The 18725-nt window shown below is 36.7% G+C and overlaps 1 protein-coding gene across 1 annotated transcript in view; it reads left to right on the top strand.

Annotated features, from left to right (window-relative positions):
- The window catches only part of ACSS3 (acyl-CoA synthetase short chain family member 3), a 167700-nt gene extending 151754 nt beyond the window's left edge, over positions 1 to 15946 (top strand). The window contains exons 14-16 of the mRNA XM_046646347.1: positions 13278 to 13377; positions 13467 to 13642; positions 14498 to 15946. Coding sequence (XP_046502303.1) covers positions 13278 to 13377; positions 13467 to 13642; positions 14498 to 14566 — 345 coding nt within the window. The 3' untranslated portion in view covers positions 14567 to 15946. The remainder of the gene's footprint in view (positions 1 to 13277; positions 13378 to 13466; positions 13643 to 14497) is intronic.
- Positions 15947 to 18725: the final 2779 nt, after the last annotated feature.

Here is an 18725-nt window from a genome sequence, read left to right as displayed (position 1 = left end):
TGAATTGGTAGTCCAAAATACATGGGAAGATAAGCAAAGGAAATATAGAAGACCTGGAAAACGAGCAATAAAATGTCATCATCAAGCCCTCATATATCAATAATCACTCTTAACTGTAAATGGATTGAATTTTCCAATCAAAAGTCACAGAATGGTGGGATGGATTAAAAAACAAGACCCAACAATATGCTGCCCCCAGGAAACACATCTCAGCTCAAAAGACAAACACAGGCTCAGAGTGCAGGGGTGGAAGGCAATACTCCAAGCTAATGGCAAACAAAAGAAAGCAGGTGTTGCTATACTTATGTCAGACAAAGTAGACTTCAAGATAAAACAGGTAATGAGAGGCAGAGAAGGGCAGTATATGGCAATAAAAGGGACACTCCAAGAGAAGACATAACACATAAATATATACGAACCCAACACAGAAGCACCAAAACACATAAAGCAACTATTAACAAACCCCAAAGAAGCTATTGATAGCAACACAATGATAGTAGGGCATCTTAAAACCCCACTTACATCAATGGATATATCATCCAGGCAAAAATTCAACAAGGAAATAGTGAATTTAAATGAAAAAAAACTAGTCCAGATGGACTTAATCAATATATGTAGAACAATCCCTTCAAAAAAAGCAGAATGCACATTCTTCTCAAGTGTGTGTGGAACCTTCTCAATGATAGACTTATGTTGGGAAACAAAGCAAGCTTCAACAAATTTAAGATGACTGAAATCATATCAAGCATATTGTCTAACCGTAATGCTGTGAAACTAGAAATCAACTACAAGAAAAAAGTAGGAACGTGACAATGATGTGGAGACTAAACCACATGCTACTGAACAACCAATGGATCATTGGAGAAGTTAAAGGAGAAATAAAAAAATACCTGGAGACAAATGAAAATGAAAATGAAAATGCACCATATCAACTCATGTGGGATGCAGCAAAAGTGGTCCTAAGAGGGAAATCCATAACAATACAGGCCCACCTTAACAAAAGAGAGAAAACTCAAATCAGCAATCTTAAACTACACCTAACAGAATTAGAAAAAGAAGAACAAAGCCAAAAGTCAGCAGAAGGAGGGAAATAATAACAATTAGAGCAGAAATAAATGAAATTGAAAGAATGACAATAAAGAAACAACAATAAAGAAAGGATTGCTGAAGCAAAGAGCTGGTTCTTTGAGAAGATAAACAAAATTGGCAAACCCTTAGCGAGACTCACTAAGAAAGAAAGAGAAAAGGTCCAATAAATGAAATTAGAAATGAAAGAGGAGAAATTACAATGGATTGCACAGAAATATGATGGATTATAAGAGAATACTATGAAAAACTATATGCCAACAAATTAGACAATCTAGGAGAAATGGATAAATTCTTAGACTCATACAACCTCCCAAAACTGAATCAAGAAGAAATAGAGAATCTGAATAGAATAATCACAACTAAAGACATTGAAACAGTAATCAAAATCTTCCCAAAAAATAAAAGGCCAGGACCAGATGACTGCTCTGGAGAATTCTACCAAACATTCAAAGAAGATTTAATACCTATCCTTCTCAAAGTATTCCAAAAAATTGAGGAAGATGGAACACTTCCTAACACATTCTAGGAGGGCAACATCACCCTTATACCAAAGCCAGACAAGGACAATGCAAAGAAGGGAAATTACAGGCCAATATCGCTGATGAACATAGATGCAAAAATCCTCAACATAATATTGGCAAGCTGAATACAGCAATTCATTAAAAAGATTATAGATCATGATCTAATGGAATTTATACCAGGGACACAGGGTTGGTTCAACATCCACAAATCAATCAGTGGTACACCACATTAACAAAATGAGGAATAAAGATCACATGATCATCTCAATAGATACAGAGAAAGCATTTGACAAGATCCAATATCTATTTATGATACAAACTCTCAAGAAAATTGCCATAGAAGGAAAGTATCTCAACATAATTAGGGACATATATGACAAACCCACAGCCAACATCATACTCAATGGGGAAAACCTGAAAGCCATCCCTCTGAGAATAGGAACAAAATAAGGGTGCCCACTCTCACCACTCTTATTCTAAATAGTGCTGGAGGTTTTAGCCAGAGTAATTAGGCAGGAAAAAGAAATAAAAGGAACCCAAATAGGCAATGAAGAAATGAAACTCTCACTGTTTGCCGATGACATGACTTTATATATAGAAAACCCTAAAGAATCCATCAGAAAACTATTAGAAATAATCAACTACAGCAAAGTTGCAGGGTACAAAGTCAAGTTACAAAATTTAGTTGCATTTCTATAATTTAGTAATGAACTAGCAGAAAGAGCCCTCAAGAATGCAATCCCATTTACAATTGCAACAAAAAGAATAAGATATCTAGGAATAAATTTAACCAAGGAGGTGAAAGACCTATAAAATGAAAGCTATAAGACATTATTGAAAGAAATGGATGATGACATAAAGAAATGGACAGCTATTCCATGCACGTGGATTAGAAGAATAAACATAGTTGAAATGTCCACACTACCTAAAGCAATCTACGGATTCAATGTAATCCCAATCAGAATCCCAATGACATTCTTCACAGAAATAGAACAAATAATCCCAAAATTCCTATGGGGCAACAAAAGACCCCGAATAGCTAAAGCAGTCCTGAGAAAAAAGAATAAAGCTGGAGGCATCACAATCCCTGACTTCAAAATATACTATAAAGCTATTGTAATCAAAATAGCATGGTACTGGTACAAAAATAGGCAATACAGGTCAGTGGAACAGAATCGAAAGCCCAGAAAAAAACCCCCACACATCTACAGACAGCTAGTCTTCAACAAAGGAGCTAAGAACATACAATGGAGAAAGGAAAGTCTCTTCAATAAATGGTGCTGCAAAAACTGGACAGCCACATGGAAAAGAATGAAAGTAGACCATTATCTTTCACCATACACAAAAATTCACCTACAATGGATCAAAGACTTGATGGTAAGACCTGAAATCATAAAACTCCTGGAAGAAAATATAGGCAGTACTCTTTGACAGCAGTCTTAGAAGGATCTTTTTGAACACCATGTTTACTCAGACAAGGGAAACAAAGGAAAAAATAAACAAGTGGGAGTTCATCAGACTAAGGAGCTTCTGCAAGGCGAAGGAAACCAAGATGAAAACGAAAAGACAACCCACCAACTAGGAGAAAATATTTACAAATCATATATCCGACCAGGGGTTAATCTCTGTGATATATAAAGAACTCACACAACAGAAAACAAAAAAAACAAACAACCTGATCACAAAATGGGCAGAGGATATGAACACACATTTCCAAATGAGATATACAGATGACCAACAGACACGTGAAAAGATGTTCAACATCACTAATCATTAGGGAAATGAAAATCAAAACTAGACTGAGATATCACCTTACACCCATTAGAATGCCTGTAATCACCAAGACCAAAAATAACAAATGTTGGCGAGGACGTGGAGAAAAGGGGACTCATGCACTGATGGTAGAATGCAAACTGCTGCAACCACTATGGAAAATAGTAGGGAGATTTCTCAAAAAATTAAAAATAGGAATACCACATGTTCCACCTATCCCACTACTGGGTGTTTATCCAAAGAACTTGAGATCAACAATCCAAAGAGACTTATGCACCCCTATGTCCATTGCAGCATTATTCACAATAGCCAAGACGTGGAAGCAACCCAAGTGCCCATCAACTGATGATTGGATAAAGAAGATGTAGTATATATACAGTGAAATACCACTCAGCCATAAAAAAGACAAGATTGTCCCATGTGCAACAACATGGATGGAAGTTGAGGGTATTATGCTAAGCGAAATAAGCCAGACAGAAAGGCAAACACCATCTGATTTCACTCGTACGTGGAAGATAAACAAACACAGGGACAAAGAGAACAGATTAGTGGTTACCAGGGGGAGGGGGATTGGGGGTGGGTACAAGGGGTGAAGGGGTGCCTTTATATGGTGACTGACAAATAATAATGTGCAACTGAAATGTTATAAACTATCATGACCTCAATAAAAAAAGAAGAAAAGTTAAAAAAATTTGTGGTAATTTCCCCTGTTCTGAAGTTGGCTTTGTGTGGTAATCATATAGCCATTCCATCTTTTTTGAATAATGTTTGAATCATTTGTCTTCTTCCATCCTTTTGCTTTCTTCTTCTTCTTCTTTTTTTTTTTTTTTTTGCAGGGAAGGATTTGCCTGGAGCTAACATTTATTGCTAATCTTCCTGTTTTTTTTTTTTCTCTCCAAAGTCCCAGGGCATGGTTGTATATTCTAGTTGTAAGTAGTTCTAGTTCTCCTATGTGAGCTGCTGCCACAGCATGGCTACTGACAGTCGAGTGGTATAGTTCTGCAACCAGGAAGTGAACCTGGGCCACCAAAACAGTGAGAACAGCAAACTATAACGATTGGACCATCAGGGCTAGCTCCTTCCTGTCATCTTTAGTCTATCTGGATTATTATGCTTCCAGTGGACCTCTTGTATACAGCATATAGTTGGGTCTTGTTTTTTCATCCAATCTGACAATCTCTTTGAACTGATGTTTTTAGATCAGTTACATTTAAATTAATTATTGATATATTTTATTGATATCTACCAGTTGATAATTACTTTTCTTTTTGGCTTTTCTCTTTTTGATTCCCCCATAGCCCTTTTCTCCCTTCTTTTAAGTCATTTGGTTCTTTTTTTGTAGCTTCTATTTCATTGCTGAGAACTTCTGTGTTCCCATTCATTCTAAGAGTGCTCACCCATATTTTTTGAGTGACGGTTATTGTTGCATTTTTAATATTCATCTTCGTTAATTTCATCCTGAATGTGAAAATGAAGTCTTTTGGGTCAAAGATAGATTTCTTTTAATCATGTGTCACTGGCCTCTTACCACATGTCTTACCTTTGGGTTGCCCAATGAGAGCCCATGGGAAATTTTCCTACATAAGTAGCCAGACACTCCATAGATGAGAGAGAAAGAAAGGGTCCCCTTGGAAATATAACGGCCTGAATCCAAACTCTAACTCTTTGATGCATAAATAAAATCTCTTCAGGAGCCAGATGGCTCTGCACGTCTCAGCTCTTATAACCTCACCGGCACCTTGAGAGTTTAACCTAGGTGTCTAATCTAGTCTGTCATCATTTGGCCCTCCCAGAGAAATTAGAAAACTTCTGTTATTCAGTCAGATCAGAGCAATTAACTAGACAAATAGCTGCAGATCAAATTCTCATGGTATTTGAAGATTCTCAGAAGGCTAGAGCTTTTTACAGGAGCAATGAGATATCCAAGAGAGTTTTATTCCCCGAAAGTTATAATAGCTGCATTGAAATATTTGTCTGATAATTCTAATATTTGGATCATCTTCAGTTTGGCATCTATTGATTGTGTTTTTTCTTAAGATTCTGTTTATGTCCAGTGACTTTTTTTTTTGAACAAGAAGGATTTACTCCACTCAGTTCTTACTTCATTACACCAAATAAGCATATTCAACATAGAAGCATAATCTCAGAATGTAGTCCGGGCCTTATAAAGTAGCACCAGTTGTATTTTTACTTCACTCTTACACTCTTTTCTCTGCTTTAAAATTATCTTTAATTTATGTCCAGCAATTTTAGATTTTTATCCTGGATATTTTGAATATTACTTTATGAGATTCTGCATCCTGTTTAAATATCTGGATTTGTGTTCTTATGATCGTTTATTTTAGCAAGTGATCCACCAGTTAAGATGTCTTTGCCGCTTTCTGTGGACTGTGGTTCCACTGTCAAGTTTTCAAGGCCTTTGCAGTGCTCTTCTGGTCCATTTCACTTGTATCTCTTCCAGAGCCCAGTCTGAAATTCGAGTTAAACGTTCAGAATCTTCACTGTGCTGACTCTGGTTGGATTCATGCATGCACAACTTTGGGGTAGGCTCAGGACTTCACACCCAGACTCAAGTATCCCTTTCTGCAGCTCGTTCCTCTCCACAATCTCCTCTTCACTGTTTGATTCCCATGGCTCCCCATTACTAACACTTCTGGGTAGAAAGTCAGGGCTTTAGCCTCCCCACACTCTTACCAGCTTTCAGTCCTGCAAGGTCTACTTTCACAATGTCCCCAGGGAGAGGAAGGGACTCTGTCTCTTTGCTAGCGCTCAGCTGGTACAGGGCAGGGCAAGTCAAGAGAGATCTATGCTCAAGGGACTGGATGGTTGCTGGTGGGGAGGGTAAGTGGCCCTGAATCTTTCTAGGCATTCTTGATGTAGAGTGGGGAAGTCCCTTGGGCTACATCCCACAGGATCTGCTGCCCAGTGACGGTGGAGAAGGGAAGGGACACAGCTCTTTTGCTGGCACTCATTTGGTGTAGGATGTGGAGAGACAACAGGATCGCCAACAGCTCTGCAGGGACGAAGAGGGGCAACCACTTTGTTGGTGTTCATCTGGAGTACGGAGGATAAAATCAAAATGATTCTGTTTCCCAGCTCTCTGCTCCTTTCCCTGGACCTCTGAGTAGACCCAGGTGGCATTTCTTTGGGTTTCTTCTGTCTACATTCATTGGAAGTTCCAATTTGGGGCTTCTTTAGCACCCAGATCAGAATATATAGGAGGCAAAAGAAACAATCAAACGAACTATAACAGCAACAAAACCCCAAAAACCTCCAAACAAACAAACAAAAACCAGGGGACTCACAATCAGGTTGTCTCTCAAGTTCTGATAGCTGTGATGGAGTCTTCTGATTTGTATTTTAGCCCAGAGTTTTTCACTGCAATTAGTGCAAGTGATGAGGTGGAATGCATTTATTCCACCTTTTCCAGAATCAAACCCAGAATAGTCTTTAAGCAGAGTGGAGCAATCTGCAGTTTAAATGAAAGAAAATGTTTAAAGTAGTAAGAGTGATAATGTAGTGGGATCAGAGTGTGCCAAGTGTCATGGCCCTTCCTCTGATTGGAAGATCGTCACTGTCTCTAAAGGTTGTACTTATCTTCAGTCCAAACTTAATAGCTTATCACTTCTTGTCATGTTGGCTTTTTTTAGTGACAAATCAATGCGATATTATTTGAGTAAAAGGAAAGAATTTTATATAGTATTCTGGAATATATGACCTTTGTGTGCCATTATAATATTATCTTGTTTTTAACCAACTCTGAATTTTGTGATAACCTGAAATTGAAATTTACGCTTCATGTATTTTGGTATGTTGGCAAAAGGTGGTTCGGGTTGTGTGAACTTTTAATTTCTTGCTTGTAGGTAATTACCTCCAATATTCATCTGCATTCCTGGCAGCCTCAGCTAATCAAAATATGGAGATTACATATGCACAGCTCTTATTATCAGTCAAAATTCTTAGTTTTCTCTTTTATTTTTAGAGTGGAGAGAAAAGTATCAACTTATTTAACTACATATTGTGCTTTAATACATTGCTACTGACATCCTTTTCACTATATGTAACAGCAGAGTGAGGCTGGCAGTAGATAGGTAGCTAAAATGGCAAAATTGAAAATAATGTGCCAGAATCAGTGGCATCTAACAGGAATTTTATCACTGGTCTCGCAGTATTTACAGCACGTAACAGGGCACCTCTCAGCCGTCAAGCCTTCTGGAAGACAGGGTATCCGTTTTTTTTTCTTTCTTTGCTTCTTTTCTTTTTTTTTGGTGAGGAAGATTGGCCCTGAGCTAATATCTGTTGCCAATCTTCCTCTTTTTGCTTGAAGATTGTCACTGAGCTAACGTCTGTGCCAATCTTCCTCTATTTTGTATGTGAGATGCCACCACAGCATGGCTTGATGAGCAGTGTATAGGTATGCACCCGTCATCTGAACTGGCAAACCCCTGGCCACTGAAGTGGAAGGCACACACTTAACCAGCACATTAGGCCGGCCCTGAAGGTCTGCTTTTATATGAAATAAAAGATTAACTCTTTATTGTATATTTATGTCTAATAATGAAGCTAATATCCCACTTCATATCAGGCTTGTCTTCTTTATATTGGAATCTATTGGAGAGTTGTGAACTAATGCTCTTTACTAGCTTTTTCCCATATCCTCGCAAAACTCCCTCACAAATTGCTAATGAATACATAAGTGAAATGTTTATATTGATGACACAACCAGCTTTTATTAAAGTGCCCAAACCTTCCTTAACATTTAAATGCTTCTCCAGTATTCTCTATAGTGAAGGCTGGGTTCAGGTTCGACTCTTTGAAATAGGACTCAAGGATGTTAATCCATGGGAAGTCTCATTTGTAGAAATTCAAAAGAGACTGGTTTCTGTTTTTATATATAGTGAAAATATCTGTGCCTTTCCACTTTCTCAAAGTAAAATTTGACAAGTGTTTACCTTACATAACACTAAAAAAGAAATTCTATTAAAATTACTGCATGAAAAACATTTCAGGAAACTCTATTCTTTTCCGCTCTCGTCATAAGAAAATCGAGTCCTAGAGTAGCTTTTAGTAAATTTAAGAGGACCTTGTTCTTGCAGATGCCAACACAAGTGGGGGCCTTCTGTAACTATTAAGTACCAATCATATCTACAGTTGATTACTCTTTGAAAGTCTGGCATCTAGCTAGACACCTGGGACATTTTGGTATTCAAGGTATTCTTAAGAAAATTGTGCCTGAGATCTGCTGGTTTAATTATTTGAGCCCAAATTACTAGGAGCCAATGTGTTCCTTCTTGCTCAGTTCTCTTTCACTGCTGTAGGCAGAGCTTTTCATGCAGAGACATCTCAAGGGAAAAAATTGGGCTCTCTGATTTTATTTTTTCATTTGTAGCTTAGGTTTCAGTTTGTTAATCCTGCTAGTATCCTTGGGAACTTGTAAATCTGATGTTAAAATATTGCATTTAAAGCCTAGGGCAATGCGCACATATAATTTGCCCTTTTGAAGGTTGTTCTGACCCTAGTGTCACTCTTTATTTTCCAAGTTGGCTATTTTGTCTGCTACTTTAAGATTGATTTCTTGGAGATTGAATATATTTCCATAAAGTGCATATTCAACAAGATGCCAGGCAATTTTGATTCTATCCAGTGTTAAATGACTACTGGATTTAAATAGTTGTAAAATTGTTGAGTATTTTCCTGAGTACAGATATGAATATTGATGAAGATATGGACTCTTTCTGCTGGTTTCCTAGATGACTCCAATGTCAGAGGAAGTGAAAAAAAATTCATGTTCTTCCCACTGCAAGACACTTTCCCACACAGAGTGGCTCCTTGCATCTTATGAGGGTGCTTGATTTAAACTAATTTTTCCAAAATTACAATGCTTAAAATCATAATTGAGAAGCCTGTGTAATTTAGTCCACTAAAGCACTGAAACATTTTAGATCCATTAAAGTTTACATAAAAATGGGAGTACCCCCCAAAAATGAATGATAGGCAATTACCAGGCCTATTATTATAACGTTTATTCTCACTTTTGGTGACAATTACCTTTTAAGTTGTATCACTCTTTTGGGTACTTAAATGCCACTTAAGCTCAGATACTTTGTGGATTTTATATGGAGGGAATATGTGAATGTGGCTTTTGGTTTTTTTTGCCCCACAGGACATTCGGTTGGCTTCTGTCCCTCAAATGTTGCCAAGACACATTCTGATGCTTTCCTTTGCAATGATTCAGTTGTTGAACTCATTATTTGGCATGCAGATATTGTTTGTGGGGCCAACGTAGAAAGCTGCCTGCCTCCCTTCCTTTATGGCATCTTTTTAACACTGATAGATGAATATAATATTTTACCCACTATAATAATGAACCTGATTTATAGATGTCACAGACTTCTGGAAAATGATTATGTTTCTCACAGATTCGTAAGAATTTGCCCACACTTGGCAAACATGAGAACCTTTGATATTATAGGCATCTTCTGATTTTAAAATTCTCCCTGCCCTTACAGGAAACCAGTCAACATTTTCCCATCTGCTTCTAAAAGCACTAAGACTGAGGATGGAAACATGGTGAAATTAAAACGACAAGGTGAACGAATGGCAAACTATAAGTTTTGACATTCAGTTTAGTTAAAATTACAGTCATACTGGTTAGGTGACAAAATATCTGGATGATTGATTTTTTTTTACAGTGATTTAAGCAGATACCTTAGCATTTAAAAAACTCAGGTATAGAGGTTTATGGCACCAGTGAACACTTTAATAAATGCTTTTTTGACGATTAAAACTCTGGGTAGCCAGGAAAAAGTATTTTTACCCACTCATTAAGGGAATACTAAGTCAAAATTAAAGGATTGAGCCTACCAAGTCTATATTCTATCTGTTATAGACAAAATATGCTCCTCCATGGACTGGTGACTGACTATACCAATTACCAAAACAAATCTCTGGCAATAAAATTTGTCTCTGCTCTCAACATATGGACCTAAAAAGTAAATAAGACCTTAACAATGGGAAAGCAGTTGGAAGCATTTTGAGAGTTCAAACTGAAGCGGTGGGGGAAGATGGTGTTTCATGGTCTATATAGTACGTGTTTTGCAGAAGCTTCTTAGTCAGGTCCAACTAGTGGAAAAAGGGCATGGACATCTTTACCTCAGCAATGAAGCTAATAAAACACATAGTGCAAAAATCATTTATTTAATGTGTACTATCCTCAGCACTGTAGGCGTCAAAAACCATGCGGATGTCAACCCTTAGAACTGAATACTTCAAAGCAGACACTAACAATTGGATATAGGAGAAATGTTGACTTAGATGTTTAATTAGGAGCAGTGTGAGGTCATACACTGGTTTTGTACCAAACATTCTGGTGGTTCCTTGGGTCTTCTAGGAGTACAGAGAAGGGAAAGCTCAGTTTCCACTTGGCTTCATTCAAAGAACAAAAGAAATCCTTCATGGAAAGTTTTGGACTTGAAGGTGGCACGTCCCAGATTTTCTTGGTTCTTCTCCTCTCTTTCTCCCTGTGCCTTTTTAGTTTGTTAGCTTTTCATTTTTCATATGGCATTAGATGTTGGAGTTCCTTAAGGCTTTCACCTTTTCTTCTCACTACCTTCTTGCTAAATAATCTCATCCATGTCCATAACTTTCATTACCATCTATATATTAATGACATTCAAATACACTTCTCTAAATTAAGACTCTCCTCAGATCCAGCTGCCTCCACTCGGATGTCTGGAAGGCACTGCAATGGACTATCTTCAAGACTTAATCCAGATTCTTTCCTCCCAAGCCTGGCCCTCACTAGCCTTTTTTGGCTTAGAAAATGGCACCACTATCTAACCAGCTGCTCAGTCCGAAAGCCACAGAATCATCCTAACCCCTCTGCCTTCTTCTTGCTGCATATCCAACTTATCATCAAATTTTATCCATTTTTCCTCTAAGGAAACTCTAGAATCCTGACACGCACTACTATGACTTTAGTCTACTACAGGTGCCTCTCAGGTGGTTTCCCTGCATAAACTGTGACACCCCCCCAACAATCCTCTGTTTATTCTTCACAATGAAACCTAGGCAAGTTTGTGTCTTTCAAAATGCACTCTAAAATGAAAGAAGCCAATATGAAAAGGCTACGTACTGTATGATTCCAACTATAGGACATTCTGGAAAAGGACTCTGGAGACAGTAGAAAGACTAATGGTTGCCAGGGATGAGTGGAAAGTGAGGGATGAATAGGCAAAGCACAGGAAATTTTTAGGGCAGTGAAACTATTCTCTAAAACACCATAATCATGGCTACGTATCATAAAACCCATAGCACGTACAACACTAAGCGTGAACTCTAATGTAAACTATAGACTAGGGTGATAATGATGTGTCAATGTTGGTTCATCAGTTGTAACATATATAACACTGTGGTGAGGGTTGGACAGTGGGGAGACTGTGTGTATATGGGAGCTCTGTACTTTCCATTCCACTTTGCTGTGAGTCTAAAACTACTCTAAAAAATAAAGTTTATTAAAGTATGCATTCTGATCTTGCCTCTCCTTCTTTCCTCCTGAAAGTGCTTTACTACCTTCCCAAGGCTACTAAAATGATCACTGGAAGTCCTTAGTCTACCTCTGCAGCTTCATTTCCCCTTTCACCATTCTCACTCTCACTCTCTGCTTTCCAGCCACATTGGTCTCTTTCAGGTTCGAATGGTGCATGCTCAGTCTTCCACAAGGCTTTTGCCTCACCCCTCCTCCTTGTCTAACCAATGTTAACTCATCCTTTAGGCCTGACCTCCTTGTCATTTCCTAAGGGAGGGCTTCCTTGAGACGCATATCCTTTTGCCAAGTTGGTTGCCTTTGCTATATCTCTCCTATAAAAAACTGTTACTTCCCACTTTCATATTTAGGCATTCCTAATAATTAAATATGCATGATTATTTATTAATATTGCTTTCCCCTACTAGACAGTAAGCACCATGAGACAGTACTCAGACTATTTTTGCTCACCACTGAGGCTAAAGCAGTGTTTGGAACATAGGAGCTATGTAGTAAATATTTGTTGAATGAGTGAATAGAAGAACGAATCAAGACTACCACACGAGCTGTTGGTTAAAAGTTTGCTCACCGTTTTCTCTAGTCTTTAGAGGTTTGGAGTCAGTGAAATATGCATTAATCTCTCAGAAAAGGACTTTTGGAACATGCCTTTTAAAAAGTCTTGTCACAGCAGAAATGATTTTTTCGTCCCTAAGCTTCTGGATCTCCTGTGGTTCCTTATCTCTGGGGTCTTGTGATTCCAGATAAACAGCTTCTTCGCTCTTTAGGGCATTTAGACTTAGTGTGAACGATATGAGAAAGGTTGCTGGACTGTGGTGATTATCTGATGTCCAGCCTCTTCTTCCAAGTCTTGGAAAATCTTCTCTGGATAGGGGTCACTCAAGAAAAGAAATGCTCTTCATTGCTCAGCAAGAGAGGCAGAAATGAAATCACGCTTTGGTCCTGGGGCTGCCTTGGCTTCCTCTACAAAGTGCTTATGGTAGCCAGCACTAAAGCCGGGTCACCGTGAGGCCTCCTGTTTGTGGGGGCCCATTGCAATTTGTTCACGTGTGGTATTTACCGGCTCTTTTCCCAACTTCATTAATAAACAGTTGAGATGAAGAAACGATTTCCTTACATTCCAGGTAAGCAAAGCAATTTGTCTTAATTACTGTCAGCCTTTAGTGAGTGACTACCACGGGGATCCTAACCATTCACCCTAGTAGTGATGATGCGAATTGTGATTTAGCGGTAATTTTCACACAGGCAGCTATATGGGTTTTTGAATTCTCCGACATGTACATTTTTCCCAATTAAAATTATATGTATAATATATCATATATATTCTAAATGAATGCTTGCCCTCATTACAGTCCATCCTTTCCCATGGCACTGTGGCTGACTGCGCTGTCGTTGGCAAGGAAGATCCTTTGAAAGGTCATGTCCCTTTAGCCCTCTGTGTCTTGAGACAAGGTGAGAGATCTTTGCCCTCCCTAACTGTTTGGGCCATGAATGATTAACTAAGATTAATTCAGAGCTTACCATCTGAACCTTCTCCCTAGGTATAAATACAACAGAAGAACAAGTTTTGGAAGAAATTGTGAAACAAGTTAGACAGAGCATTGGCCCCGTGGCTGCTTTTCGAAAAGCTGTGTTCGTCAAACAGTTACCCAAAACCAGATCTGGGAAAATTCCCCGCTCGACTCTGTCTGCCCTTGTCAATGGCAAGCCATATAAGGTAAATTATCAAGGATGTTTAATGCTGGACTCTGAAATATTTTTCCCCATTTCTTAGGCATCAACAAAGCTCTTAAAAATGGTTCTCAAGCATGAATTGTATCCCTAAAAAACATGATAGTACTTTTTTTTTTAAATGTTAAAGAGGAAATTGCATAGCCAGTCTCTCTGTAGGAATGAGGGTTTTGGAGAGAAACACAGATTAATTAAGACCATATGCTTTGATTATAAGAACGAGTATGTGAAAATATTTTACTATTGGTAAATGTGAGTTAAATTCAAACAAACTTGTGGAAACTCAATCTTACTAAATTAAAGATATGTTTCCCTTCATAGCGGTCATTAATGGCTATTAGTGAATGAGAAAGCAAAAAATTGAGGCTGACTATAGATATTTAAAAAGTTCTAATTGGTTTTTGTTAATTATTTCTCCTGTTTTGAGTGAAGACTATTTTAGGAAACTTTGGGCTAATTCAAGCATATGTATTCTTTTAATTTCTGTTCACATTATGCATGCATAGATACATATTTTTAATCATCAAGATGTAATAAAAGGCGATGCAACAGAAAAGAGCAGTTGTATGAGCAAATGCAAAAAAAAAAAAAGGAAATCTTTCTATAGAGGCCCCAAAGAGAAAGTACCATCTAGGACCAATAGTTTTGCTCATCAAAGTTTATTACCCTGGAAGACAACAGTTACATTTTAAAATATTGGGTTCAAAGTTCCCTATTTTTGAACATTTCCACGAGTATGATAAAATAATGGGAATACAACACTGCATGTAATTGTTTAATTATAGAGAGAATGGGAGGGGTTCAAGGAAGAGCATTCATCTGACTGTAATTTCCTCTCCAGGTAACTCCTACAATCGAAGACCCCAGCCTTTTTGGGCACATAGAAGAAGTACTGAAGAAGGCATCATGACTTATTTTTCTTCTTTTGAGTCAATTTTTCTAATTGGAGTCAAGCGTTTTGAATTATTACCCTGTATGATGACTCCTTATAGGTTGTCCAGCACTTTAAGAAAAACATATCTATGAATGATTTTTAAAAATTCTACCCCCAGAAAACCATTTTAATTCAAAGTAACACTAATATGGAGCCACTTCCTGAAATTAGGGATCTACAGCTTTGACCCAAAGCCTAAAACTCAAGTTGAAGTCAGAAAAGAATTACAATTTTTCTTATAGGAATTCTGAATATTTTCAAATATTCTTGAGATGCCACATGCAAGTGTATTTTAAATCAAGTGGATAAAATGGGAAGTTTTAGGTAATCATCTCGACAGATGCTTTTCTAGGTGGGAAGGCCTGTCTAGTCCTGAGAGAAGGCTGGACATCAGGCCACAGCTCTGCCTTTAGGTCGTTTGTTGCCTGGCAGAGAGCCTGGTGGTCATTTAATCCAGTCTCTTCATCAGGGAGACGAGGGCTTTGGGAGCCCCTCCTCATGTCTCAGACTGTGTACTCGATGATTCCAGCTTCCTATGGACACAAGAATATGATGTAGAAATGGGGAAGACTAGGAAGGAAATCTCCTAAAGAAGAAATGTAAAATTTTTTACATTATGCTGGGAGGCCTTCACAGACCAGGCGAGTGATATAATGTCAATGAACTTCTGGAGTGGATTTGAGCCACTTAGCCTGAATATCTGAGGGACAGTAGGGAATGGTGACGACTGCAGAGTTCTTGCTCCATCTAATGGGGTAGCCCCTACTCAGGCCCAGCAGAAATGATTCAGGGGGAGACAGGACCCCTGCTGCAAGAACCTCTGAGTTTTAGAAGAAACAAAAGATCCAGATTTTTATGTGAAATCTCTAATTTTAAAATAATGACTCACTAAAAAGTATATTGTGATGTCCAAACACATCTTTCCATTTAAGCTTCTATAAAACTATTGAGCATTTAAAAAAAATTGAAATTGAGTCTTTGTTAATAAGCTTATGGTAATATACTGATTAATCAGAGTAAGTAGATAAAGATAATTAAATATTTGGTTTACTTAGAGTTCTACATGACATCAGTTATCAAAGAATACATTTAAACACAAAAATACACCATGTCCAGTGAGTCTTTGATGGTTCCAAATTATTTCTCAAGCTTTTAGTCCATCAGGAACATTATTATTAAGAGTAGCTCTTCTAACAGAATAGTTTGGATATATGAAACATATGTGAGAGATAATAGATAAGAGTTTATTTACTTGATTGTTTCATAAAAATTGCTTCCAATCTGTATAAAAACATTTTGAAACTTTTAGCTTTTTTTAGATTGTACGCTATAAAATAAATGGCTTCTCAAAATAAATTCCTATTTGCTTTAATTGGTTTCTTGGTTGTTAGACTTGAAAAAATATATTCATCTACTTATTCTCTTCAATTATTTTAGTAGCCTGAATTAAACCAATTAGATAGACATTCAATTTATAATTTGAAGCTCTTGGGTTCCTTGAATTGTCTCTTCTTCTATTGCATACATTTCATCCATTATCACAACTGTAATCTTAACAAATAATCCATTTTTAATGTCTTAGCATTAAAATGTATTACCTTATTTTTTCATATAAGATTCAGTTAATTTGAAATGGCAAATTCTTTAGCTAAATGTATATCATTGTTCATTTGCAAGGTACAAACTCAGGCAGATGCAGGAATTGTATAAAGGTTACATCTTTGGTCCTCTTGCACATTCTTCCTGGGAATCAAATCTGAAAGGACACTTCAGCAAGCAGGCTTGAGTTATTTTCTGGTTGAGTGGGACTGTAAAACAGTGCATGAGATGGGGGACGTGGCTTTTTTTGGTATCTCCCTTGCAGAGTCAGAGGAAGTACTGTTACTTTCATGTGACTAAAAGTGGGGCAAGAAAGATACACTCGAGTCATTAGATTGCTTAAAACTTGAGAGGAAACAGAAAAAAAAAGAATTTTCTATTTTAATACTTACCATAAAGCACTTTCACTAGATAGTACCTAAAATATTCTGGGTTAAATATATCTTTAAAAATAACAATATAATGCTACCAGAAAATACAGTCATACTTAAATTTACTGAAATAAATTCTACATCATCTTCTTTTGGTATTTTCATAGAATTTTTTACTGTAAAACACTGGGAAAATTAAAATATAAAGATTGTCTTTTAAAATCTATAGAAAAGAGTTTTCCAATTACTTGAGATATTTTGCTCATGAGAATATATCAAATATATGCAGATGAGACCTGCTTTACATTTAAAAGGCAGTTTTATTTATATAAAAGTATATTTGAAAAGGCTCTGATCATTAAAAATGTAAAAATTCATAATGTAGATACATGGTCAAAAGGATGAACATTGAGATTCTGAGCTTAATCCATTAAATGGATTTTAGAATTTGGCAGCAATTATCTTACACATTGAAGAATATTTTGTGCTTTTTTTGAAGCAAGTAGCTGGATCTTGTTTCTCTCTCTATATTAAAGTCTATTATGAATTATTAATATTTCTTACTGATCTCTACAGGGAAGGAACTGATTATGTGATTAAGTTGTGTATAAGAGTTGATATAAATCTAGTTTATATTATCACAATCATAGTTTCTATATTATATTTCATTTCTGTAAGTCAAGATCCCCAGATTCAGATGAGCTTAGAAAGTTCTTTCCCATTATTTCTGCTCAGACCACAGTTTTAGAAAATTTAAAATCACTCTCATAAGAAAGTTTAGTACTCCCTCTTGTGGCAGACTCACTTTTGAAGGTAGATATTAGATTGACAGTCACTTAAAGAACGATCTTCATTATAGTTTAAATAAATTGTTAAACTTTATGTGACTAGAAAACAAAGCTTAAACAGAGAACTGGAAGTATTTTTTTTTTATTGACAATGGAAAGGGTAGCTGTTACCATTACCTTTTGACTGAATCTGTTAACAAAAATAGACATCAAAACAAATGTAATGTACGTGCAAACATAGCAAATTAAATACAAAAAAGAAATTACTAATGACAGGTCTTGCGCTTAATAAGATCAAGCAGCAGAAAATCAGCAGTTAGATTAATGGTATTATTAAATAGGTTTTACTTTGAAATCTCCCATATAAACAAAGAATAAACAACAATAAACACCACCAAATAAAGCCACAGGGAAGAGATTACTTTTCTATACTTTTATACACTATATATGTTAATCATTCTGTCTTTCATTTATTTCCTCTGATAAGACTGACTTCAGGGAAGTCACAACAAGGCCATCTCGGCTAGAAGCTTATAACATTAGGCGTGAGTCCCGCTAATGCCCTGTTACATTGACAGAACGGAAGGGTTTCTGGGGTTGTGTTTTTTTCAGTGGAAATGAGCCTCAGACTGCAGTGGTTGACATTCACTGAACAGTGCTCGCTGGCGGTTCAAGATACTTGAATGAACATGTGGTTCTTAGGAAAGAAGTGGGTTTTTGTTTTTTTTTTCTTGGTCCACAAGTAACAAGAGAAGATAATGCATCTTTTTTTATAAATTTTTTTAAATAATTGTTTTTGATTCTTGTAAACAGTTTGGCTTTGTTTTGTACTGAAAAGGAAATCAAGCCATCACAGTGCTATTTCTAAAGATATAGGACATCCCTGATTGCCTTTAAAGGTCTATTTTTGGCTCCAGTTCCAGGTTAAATCTTTCCTTTTTACATGATCAGAGGCAGGTTTTCAGCTTTAAGTATTGACAGACTTGAAGGAGAAACGTGGAAGCATGAATATGCTTCCAGGAAACATATCGATTTGACTGTTACAATTCAAAAACTGTAAAAATGGTGGAATGGTAAAATACAAACAGTACTTGGAATTGTCAAATGTTTGCACTCAAGACTTCATGAACCATATATTTTATTTTTTAAAAAATCATATTTATATCCATTTACATAAGACTTACACATTTAAAAAGAAATACATACACAGTAATACATAAATGCCTATTATATTACAATAAAACATGAAAAAACAAGTGGCTCCATTTCATAAAAGCATCTCTTGTACAGAATTTATGATGTGGATGATGCTTATTATTCAAATGACTTAAGCAGTTTCTTACAATTGTAGTAAACTAATCAAACTTAATATCTGAC

The sequence above is a fragment of the Equus quagga genome, chromosome 19 (genome assembly GCF_021613505.1).
Source record: "Equus quagga isolate Etosha38 chromosome 19, UCLA_HA_Equagga_1.0, whole genome shotgun sequence".
NCBI classification, from domain to species: Eukaryota; Metazoa; Chordata; class Mammalia; order Perissodactyla; family Equidae; genus Equus; species Equus quagga.
Note: the sequence above shows the minus strand (reverse complement) of the source record. Positions and strands in the feature narration are given on the sequence as shown.